An 11,074-nucleotide genomic window follows, 5' to 3' on the forward strand; every position below is an offset into this window, starting at 1 on the left:
AAAAAGAAAAAGAAAAACATGACATAGAAAAAAACTGTAATCTTTGTATTTGATGTGGCCACTGAATGGCAATTGTGAAACACTTTTTCTCTCTGTTCATCCTTTTTGTCAAGTATACAGTAAATAAAGAAGAACCTAAATAAACATGATGCAGTTCCACAATATGAACTGATTTAAATGTAATGAACTGAGAATCCAATGGGCTCTTTCCTCTGCAAGGCAAGAAGAAATAAGATTGTTTACCTGTTTTTTTTTAAGAACTTCTTGAACATCATGAGTTTTAGATCCTGAACAAAGTTTGGAAGGAGGTTTTATGTTTGAGGAACTGTAAATCATTTTTTGATGGCCTGGAGTTGAAAATATCTTAAAAAAAATAAATCAAAATTAAATCTTAGAAATGCTTAAAATAATTTCTTAGACTGCATTCATGTCTACTCTTTTTGAGTGTTAAATTTTCTTTCCATATTTAAAATTATCATTACAAAAGCTAGTTCTTTATACATAAATTCAATTGTCATTCAAAAGACAGACACAAAAGTTATTTTTTAGCAACAATATTTTGCTTCTGAATGCAATTTTTTAATTGTGATAAAAAGAATAGCAGTTCCTGACATCTAGGAATTGCCCTGCCACTTACAGCTGGCTAAGCCTTAGTGTCCTTGTGTTATATACTATTTCACAAAATGCCAACATCAGACAAGGCTTTCTTGAGACCACGATGGATTAAAATAAAGAACACTCCATAATCATGACTAAACACAGACAAAAACATGAAATGTTATCGGTTAGGTCTAGGCTAAAGTAGAAAAATACCAGTTAAATACCTGACAAATTCCTGGGCTGCAAGCCCTCAACAAAATGGAGTAAGTCTGGTTCACTCCCAAAATAGATGGGCAAGTACTCATTAACTTCTTGCTTGACTAACTCCTGGGCCTGGGAAATGAATGGACTATCCCCAGACTGACCTTTAAACAATTCCAGGTGCAGAGAATACTGAGAAAAATATGTATGGAGGAAAAGTACTGGAACTAAGATCTATGGGAAAAATTAAAACAAAGATGTATGATGTACAGCTAACTAACCACTAAATTCTGCTTCTGTATAATACTTGCTTGCTACCCCACCCAAATGCACCTGGACAGCCTGCGTGCCAGTCACAATGAAGATCAAGCCTTAAAAACTTGACTCCTTAAGCACTCGGGGCTGCTCTCAGAAACCCCTTGTTGGGACTCTGAGGCAGTTGCTGGCCAGCTCTTCGATAAAGAGACTCATGCGGCTCGGCGCCTATAGCTCAACTGGCTAAGGCGCCAGCCCTGTACACCTAAGGTGGCTGGTTCGAATCCCCAGCCCAGACCCGCCAAAACAACAATATAGCTGGGCATTGTGGTGGGCGCCTGTGGTCCCAGCTAGTTGGGAGGCGGAGGCAGGAGACTCGCTTGAGCCCAGGAGTTGGAGGTTGCTGTGAGCTGTAACACGGCACTCTACCCAGGGGGACAGCTTGAGGCTCTGTCTCAAAAAAAAAAAAAGAGACTCTTGCACATTGGGCTTGTCTGGTTGTGTGGTCTCTGAGGAACTCCTGGGCACAACATATCCAAACCATAAAAATGACTAAACATCTCTTTATCCTGTTAACAACTGCTGCTTCTTTGTCAATTACTGCTTTCCCCTCATTCTAGTCTTCCCTCTTTCTACATAAGATTTATTAAAATACCCTGCCACAAAATTTATTCTTGTTTCCTTAAACCCTCTTCTATCATCAAACAGCCCTAATCTTAAAATAACTCCTGTTAACACTCCTGGTTTCATCATGTGTTCTCCCTCACTAAATAATAAATGCAACTTGTTCAACTTCATATTCCTGATGTCTTTGGCTGAGGATACTGTTGTAAGTTGCTCTCTATAAGTGCAGTAACAAACGAAAACTTGTGTTTCTCATAACTGGAAACCCTTCAAATACTTAAGCCACTTTGTAATCATAATCTTAATATCATACTTAATCAAATGTTACAAGTTTATATTTGAATGTAAGACAATAGCTGGCTCACAGATCTCACTTTGCAAGCAACCAAGAGGTGGCCATTGTCACTGTGATAGTTTTGGTATTTGAATTCCTTTCTTCTTCTGAAGAGATGGCTGTCTTATTTTCTCTTTAAGGCACAGTTAAGCTACATAATACACTACAAACTCTCCAGTTCAAGTTTTCCCTACCATACTCTGCCTTTCTCCTTTTTTTTTTTTTATAGACAAAGTCTTACTTTTTCATGCTTAGTAGAGTACTGTGGCATCACAGCTCATGGCAACCTCAAACTCTTGGGTTCATGAGATTCTCTTGCCTTAGCCTCCTGAGTAATTGGGACTACAGGCACCCACCACAATGCCTGGCTATTTTTTGTTGCAGTTTGGCTGGGGCCAGGTTTGAACCCGCCACCCTCAGTATATGGAGTTGGCGCTCTACTCACTGAGCCACAGATGCCACCCCATACTTTGCCCTTTTCTTTTTTTTATTTTTTAATTAAGTTTGAAAACATGATATGAGAGAGGCAATAATATTCATGGAAATAAAATTCATGGAAAATTCAATCATGTAAATAATATATTCAAATGTAAGACTTCTCTCAATCATTACAATAAAATAGCTCGTGCCTATAATCCCAGGACTTTGGGAGGCTGAGGAGGAAGGATCCCTTGAGGCTAGGAGTTTGAGACAAGCTTGGGCACCAGTAAAACCCTGTCTCTGCAAAAAATTTAAAATTTAGTCTTCTTACCTTAGCCTCCTGAATACTTGGGACTAGAGGTGTATGGGATAGCTTAGGAGGCTAAGGTAAGAAGACTGCTTGAGTCCAGGAATTAAAGGTTGCAGTGACTTATCATAACACCATTGGAATTTAGCCCAGGCAGGCAAAGTGAGACCCTATCTCAATAAATAAATAAATAAATAAATAGACACATTTAAGCTACTTTACACAGAAAGTCCCTCAGGTAATATAAGAACTCTGCATAGCTGATGTTCATGTCATTATTTTAGTGTTTGGTTTTTTTTTTTTGAGACAGAGTCTCAAGCTATCACCCTGGGTAGAGTGCCATGGTGTCACAGCTCACAGCAACCTCAAACTCTTGGCATTAAGCAATTCTCTTGCCTTAGCCTCTCAAGTAGTTGGGACTACAGGCCCCTGCCACAATACCCGGGTATTTTTTTTTTTTTTTTACTGTAGTTGTCATTGTTGTTTGGCAGGCCCAAGCTGGATTCAAACCCACCAGCTCTGCTGTATGTGGCTAGCACCCTAACTGCTTGAGCTACAAGCGCTGACCCTTATTATTTTAGTATTAATATTTAAATGGCAACAACTACAATTAGCCTTATTATTTTAGTATTAATATTTAAATGGTAACAACTATAATTTACTGAGCCCTAATTACGTGCCAAGCACTTCTCTTTCGTGCTTTATTAAAATGAAGGTTTTAATTCCCCACAACAACTCAGTTTATGAAAAGGAAATTAACACGAGTTATCTAACAAATAGGAGTCAAGTTAGTCAGGTCTACCTATGAATTCAAAGTCTTCATTTTTATTTTTCTTTTCTCTTTCTATAATGGAATTTTTTTTATTATTATATGGGAGTCATTGAGGATACAAAGAATTAGGTTACAATGATTGCATTTCTTAGATAGAGTTCTTATAACGGAATTTTTGAAACAGATAAAAGTATGGAGACTTGTATAAAACAGCTGAAATATCCATCACCAAAGAGCAACCATGAACAATACATAAAATAATCTTCTTCTATTAATATCCCCAGATACCACACATTCTAATCCCAAATGCCATATTATTTCATCTATCTTATTTCAGTGTATCTCTAAATGATAAGGATGCTTTTCAGTTTTTAACATAACCACAATACCATCACCACACTTAAAAGACATGAATACTTTTTAAATATCATTAAATATTCACATCTCCAGCTTGTACTATAATTTTCTAAACAATTTTTCCCATTTGAATTGGAGGCTAAGTTCCATGTAGTGCAACTAGTTATGTCTATTTAAAGTCTCCTTTAATTCTTAGGTTCCCTAACCATTTCTTTTGTTTCCTTGCACATTTGTTTAAGAGACCAGGTCACTCTTGCAGTAGTATCCCCCACATGACTCTGTGGTACCATTCAACATGTTCCTCTGTCCCTCAAATTTCCTTTAAATTAGTGGGTACAGAGCTTTAATGAGATTTGTTTTTCTGTCTGACTAGACTCTAGTACTCTTTGACAACTTCCTCCCTTTCTAGTTTGCCAAAACCACTTTGTTAAAGATTCCTGGTTCCTTTGAGTGCTATGATAGTTCATTGCCCTTGGGCTGGGCATTGTTTCTAGATCTTTTCCACGAGGAGACTTAGGAAATTTGGGAAGTTTATTTAGTTGTTTTTTTAAAATTACTTTAACTATCACACAAATGTTTTTCCTTGGGGCAGTGGTGTTTTATTATGAAAACAGAATAAAACCTTCTAAAACAAAATGATTGTTTCCAATTTAATGAAAAATTTGATTTTTATTTTCTGTGCTTGAGATAAATGTGACATGAGAAAGGAGAGACATGCAGATTGACAGTGAAAACAATGAACAGAGGTTTCACAGCTTTAAAGGGCCCTGGGTTGAAAGCTAGCATGAGTTAAATACAACTCACATGACAGTTAATATGTTAAAGATAAAACACAACTTGAGTTTTTACTGATACTTTCAATTCAAATGCAGGACTATAATGTTTTTACTTAATCTCATATATTTTTCATCTGTTTTCAAATGCACTACAAATCTCAGTTCTCAATGCTACATATCACACAATTCCTCATTCGATTTATTCTACAATGCTCACAAATCAGTTTTAGAATACCAACCATTACCAATGACATGACTGCTAAAAAGAGATTTTATCATCATCACCACCACCACCACTGCTTTCTGTCTTCAGGGTGTATCCCATTAGGAATATACAAATTACTGTGCTTTATAGTACTCTCTATGCAGATATGTTAGTTCAGTTGTTTCATTTTTCTTTTTAATTTCTAGGGATTACCTCTATATCATTTAATTTTATTTTATCAGTACCAGGCACTAACTGATTGCGCCACTGGAGCTCTAGTTTTATTTTATAATTATATTCAGCATTTACGTGATTCCAAGTCAGATTTACAAAATAAGACATGGTCGAAGGGCATCTAAGTTTCTATACTTGCTATTACCACATTTAAATTAAATTTTTTCTTTTTTATTATAAACCAATATTTGCATTTGTAGAATGCTCCCACCTTTTTTTTTTTTTTTTGAGACAGAGCCTCAAGCTTTCCCCCCCATAGAGTGCTATGGCATCACAGCTCACAGCAACCTCCAACTCCTGGGCTCAAGCGAGTCTCCTGCCCCAGCCTCCCAACTAGCTGGGACCACAGGCGCCCACCATAACACCCAGCTATTTTTTGGTTGCAGCTGTCATTGCTGTTTGGCAGGCCCGGGCTAGATTCAAACCAGCCACCTTAGGTGTATGTGGCTGGCGCCTTAGCCACTTGAACCACAGGTACCGGGCCAAATGCTCCCACCTTTACTTTTTTACACCAACAGTGCCCAGCTATACATTTTTCTCTTCCAATTTGCTTTTTTTCTTAATATATCCTGATAATCACTCCATGGTACATATAAAAATATTCCTCACTGTTCTGTAAGACAGCATATATACACTACTGTACAGATATCCTACTACATTTTAAGTAACCAGTCCCCTACAGATGAGCATTTGGGTTATTTCCAGTCTTTTGCAATTTAGAGTCTACAATTACTAGCATTGCACATATGTCTTTTCATATTTTGGCTAGTATACCTTTGGCATAGACTCTTAGAAGAAAGATCATTTTAGAATAAATGCATACATAATTTTGCCAGATACTATACTGCCAAATTTCCTTTCATGGGTGGTGTATCATTTAGCACTTCCATCAGAATCTAAATCTCAGATCCATTTGGGATTTATCCTGGTTTATAATGTAACAAAAAAAATGGATCTAACTTTATTTTTTCCACATGGCTATCAAGGTATCCCAATACGAAAAAGTCTAACTTCCCCACTGACTTAGAATACTTTGTTATCATTTAATAAATTTCTATTTGTAATTGAGTCTATTTCCATTTCTACTCTGTGCCAATATTAAATGTTTCATGTGCCAATATTAAATTGTTTCAATTATAGAAACTATATTTTATTTATTTTTTTTTATTTGCTTTTGGTGGGGGCTGGGTTTGAACCCACCACCTACAGCATATGGGGCCAGCACCCTACTCCACTGAGCCACAGGTGCTGCCCAGAAACTATATTTTAAAAAAAAAGAAACTGTGTAGTATTTGTGGGGCAAGCCCCCTTTGCTGTTCTTTTTCAGTTATTTTCAGCTCTCTTTGCAATAATCACCTTACTTGAGAGTCATCGTACAGATATACTGCTAAAAGCAAAAAGAACTGCTTAAAATATATTTCAAAGTTTGTTTTATTGTGACAGAATACACTTCACTATATTTGTAATTTATATACACACACACACAAATATATATATATATATATTTTTTTTTTTTTTTTTTTTGAGACAGGAGTCTCACTTTGTCACCCTGACTAGAGTGCCATGGCATAATAGCTCACAGCAACTTTAAACTCCTGGGCTCAAGCAATCCTTGTGCGTCAGCCACCCTAATAGCTTGGACCATAGGTACCCACCACAACACTCAGCTAGTTTTTCTATTTTTAGTAGAGATAGGGTCTCATTTTGCTCAAGCTAGTTTCAAACTACCTGCCTGAACTCAAGCAATCTACCCACCTCAGCCTCCCAGACTGCCATAATTATAGGCATGAGCCATACCACCTGGCCTATATTCCTAATTATTTAAAAGAGGAAAATAATTAAAGAAATGAACTAATAACACCTATTAGTAGCTACATTTTCAAATTCCCACTTAGCTTTGAGTATAAAATAAATTTAGCAAATTTCTGACTGCATGATTGAAATTAGGGAAGTATATCTCCCACACATAGGCCAACTGTCACACTCATTTTGATTGATGAAGTCAGACATTACAAATCTGGATGATAATAAATCTGTTAAGTTCCTTGTTAATTCACTGAATGCTTCCAAACATACATGGGTCACTATAAAAGTTTTGGGACAGATTGTGTAACGATCCATTATTTCACTTCCAAGAAACACAGTCAACAACATCCTTTCTGATTCATTCATCCAAGTTTCAACTCGCTCAGCTTATTGGTGTTGCCGAGAGCTTCATTTGTGTCCACTTCTTTATTTTTGTGTATCTCAAAACCTTTGCAATGACCCACATATTTGAGGTTCACAGAAATGCATACCTGGCAATCCTCTCCAGCACCACCAGACGGATTCAACAAGTGTGATGCGTCGGTCTGGTTACCACTTGCATGTCCAAGACGATGTTTAACAGGAACTTTGTTAAGAACATATGCACCTGATGTCTGTGGTTTGTTCATCATCTGCATGTACAAAATAAACACTTATACAGTAGAAGTTTAAAAACAGGCCTAGGAATGGCATAAATTTAGAGTAGTGACTACCATGGGGAAGAAGATAAAAAAATGGGAATAAGAGGATGCTTCAATTATCTGTAAAGTTTTATTTAAGTGAAGTGATGGTTATATTATTCATACTTTTTTGGATGACTAAAATGTCACAAAAAGTACATGCATAAAAATTATTATTTTTTTAATATGCCCTCCAGTATGGAATGTTCTGAAAAACTTAGGGGTCTTAATTGACAATAGCTTAATATGAATAATGGTATGAAATGACCATCTCAAAAATATAATGCAATCTTAGGGTACATTAACAGAACATGGTCTAATAATTGCAGACGTGATAGCATCTCTCTTTTCTACATTATCCAGCTAGGGAAAGCTTTCATCTCTGGGCCTTAACATGAAGGTGAATGAAAGTTTAGATGTAAATGAGCAGAAAAATAAACAGTTTGGGCTATGTATTAAAAGGAATACTTTTTAAAGAAAATATCTGAATGTATTTAATTTAAACATAAGAATACTTAGGTGGAGATAATCATTTTTGTCAATATTTAAATGGTTCTAATAAGTGGTAGTTTTTTCTTTCCTTCCTTCATCTGTTCATTCAAATCTATTCATTTGAGTAGTATGTTCCAAGCATTATTTTAGGCATTAGGGATAGACTGAATATAATAGTCAATATCCCAATTATCTTGGAACTTCTACTCCAGTTTTAGAAGGAATAAAATTTGGCTTGGTGCATGTAGCTCAGCAGCTGAGGCATCAGCCACATACACCAGAGCTAGGGGGTTCGAGCCTGGCCCAGGCCTGCCAAACAACAATGACAGCTACAACCAAAAACTAGCCAGGCATTGTGGTGGGCGCCTGTAGTCCCAGCTACTTGGGAGGCTGAGGCAAGAGAATCCCTGAAATCCAAGAGTTTGAGGTTGCTGTGAGCTATAACGCCACAGCACTCTACTATGGACCACACGGTGAGACTCTGTCTCAAAAAAAAAAAAACGGAACAAAATTTGTTTACATGGAAAAGCAGGACACATGGGTGGATACAAGAGAGACTGCGTCTAACACAAAATAAAGAAGTAGTTCTAAATCAGAGTTGTTCAATGATGGATGGTTACTATACCTTAATGTCTATAAAAATCACTTAACAGTACTTTTTAAAAATGTACAGTTTAGGCACCTATCTGGAGAAATTAACTCTACAAGTTTGGGAAGGCAAGGTCCAGAGATCTGCAACTCCTTCAACTTTGGGGTACATAACAATCACCTGCAGAGATTATTCAAACACAAATTCCTATGCACCACCCCTAGTGATTCTGATGTAGTAGGATGGGGTGAGGGCCAAGAATTTACATTTTTCCTCTAAGAATCTGCACTCGTAGTAAGTTCCCAGGGGATCAGATTCTGCTGATCCATAGATCAAACCATGAGCTCTGATACAGAAGAACCAAGGACTGTGAATTGAGACATACTGATCTAGAGGGCTGGACAAGAGGACCTTTTATTTCTAATGAATCACATTACCTTTTGGATACCTCCATGTACCGTGGAGGGAGGAGACTGGGCCACTAGCACCTGCTGCTGATGAAGATGCTGTGGCAGGTGATGGTGCTGCTGTGAGAGATGACTAAGTGTTTGCTGTTGTTGCAGGAGCAGCTGTGTTGGGGACTGTAGTGCTGGTTGTTCATTATTTTCCCTATGCCACAGAACTCGAATGAATCGGTTGTTTAGAACTGCTTCTGTGCTAGAAATAGCTTTCCTGGCCTCCTCATTGGTAAGATATTGAATGAGGGCTGCTTCTGGATCACCCTTAAAAGCAACCTTAAAGAAAATAATAGAAACAACATAAATTCCCAACAACAGAAAATAGTTAAATAAATTATGGTCCATTGCTATGTAATAAATTGTGTTCCCACCCCCAAATTAATATGGAGCCCTAAACTCCAATGTAACTTCATTTGGACACAAGCTTTTAGGAGTTAATTAAGGTTAAATGAGCTCATAAGGATATAGTACTAATGAATATAATTAGTAGCCTTAAAAAATTGGAAAAGATCTCCCTCTTTCTTTGTCATTTGAGAATACAGCAAGAAGCCAACTGTCTGCAAGCCAGGAGGAGAGCCCTCACCACAAACTGAATCTGCCAGCACCTTAATTAATCTTCGATTTCCCCACCTCCAGAATTGTGAGAAAATAAATTTCTGTTGTTTCGTCCACAGTCTTTCAATCTAAGATATCTGTTATACAGCAGCTCAAGCAGATGAATTACAACTATCTACATTAAGCTATTTAAACTTCTCTAAATGCCATAAAGAATAGTGACCTAGGAAAAATTTAAGAGAAAAAAGACATAGACCTTGGGTACAATTGCATCTTTTCTATTTTTTAAGTATGTGAAGCATTTTTTTTTGTGCAACTGGGAGCAAAATGTGGCAAAATGTGAAGCATTTTATTTTATTTTATTTATTTTTTTTTTTGCAGCTTTTGGCAGGGGCTAAGTTTGAACCCGCCACCGTCGGCATGTGGGGCCAGCAGCCCCATGCATTAAGCCACATGGCCCTACTCCTTTGAGCCACAGGTGCCGCCCAAAATGTGAAGCATTTTAAAAAAGAGAATGTGGGTGTGTATATATATATATTCCTCCATATAAATAAATAAACCCACACCTTTAAATCAAAAGACGTCAGCTACTCAGGAGGCTGAGGTGGGAGAATCATCCAAGGCTTGTAATTTAATACCAGTCTGGGTAACATAGCAAGACCCTCATCTCCACTAAAATTAAAAACAAAAACAAACAAACAAAAAAAAACTGGGCACAGTGGCACATGCCTATATATAGTCACAGCCACTTGGGAGACTAAGGTGGGAAGATCCTTTGAGCCTAGGGGTTTAAGACTGCAGTGAGCTATGAGCATACCCTTTACTCCTGCCTGAGGGACAGAGCAAGAATTCATCTCAAAAAATAACAGGGCTGGGCAAGGTGGCTCACTCCTATAATCCTAGCGCTCTGGTAGGCCGAGGTGGGTGGATTACCTGAGCTCACAGGTTCAAGACCAGCTGAGCCAGAGCAAGGCCTCATTTCTAAAAATAGCCAGCCATTGTGGCAGGCAACTATAGTTCCCTGCTACTTGGGCGGCTGAAGCAAGAGAATGACTTGAGCCCAAGAGTTTCAGGTTGCTTTGAGCTATTACCTCATGCCACTCTACCAAGGGTGACAGCTTGAGACTCTGTCTCAAAAAATAATAATTATAAATAAACAAAAGTTGAAGTCATTATTGCCAATTGAAAAGATTTGGGTGATCTGCTTTTCATTTCTATTTTAATGTATTCCCAAATACTTGTAAAACCAAGTATGTACTACTTCTGCAGTCTAGGAAAAAAACTGCTTAAAAACCTCTCAAAAAGAACACTTTAGGCTCGGCACCTATAGCTCAACCGGCTAAGGCGCCAGCCACATACACCTAAGGTGGAGGGTTCGAATCCCCAGCCCGGACCCGCCAAACAACAAT

The 11,074-nt window shown here is 37.6% G+C and overlaps 1 protein-coding gene across 2 annotated transcripts in view; it reads right to left on the bottom strand.

Annotated features, from left to right (window-relative positions):
- Nucleotides 1-11,074, bottom strand: part of RBM27 (RNA binding motif protein 27) — a 93,489-nt gene that overhangs the window by 19,194 nt on the left and 63,221 nt on the right. For both annotated transcript variants that reach the window (XM_003782078.2, XM_023515615.1), the window contains exons 13-15: nucleotides 9,090-9,386; nucleotides 7,383-7,523; nucleotides 244-363 (exon numbers count right to left, since the gene is read on the bottom strand). In XM_003782078.2, the coding sequence (XP_003782126.1) occupies nucleotides 244-363; nucleotides 7,383-7,523; nucleotides 9,090-9,386 (558 nt within the window). The remainder of the gene's footprint in view (nucleotides 1-243; nucleotides 364-7,382; nucleotides 7,524-9,089; nucleotides 9,387-11,074) is intronic.

This window comes from Otolemur garnettii, unplaced genomic scaffold, assembly GCF_000181295.1.
Source record: "Otolemur garnettii isolate 467f Iridium unplaced genomic scaffold, OtoGar3 scaffold00003, whole genome shotgun sequence".
In the NCBI taxonomy this organism is placed as follows: Eukaryota; Metazoa; Chordata; class Mammalia; order Primates; family Galagidae; genus Otolemur; species Otolemur garnettii.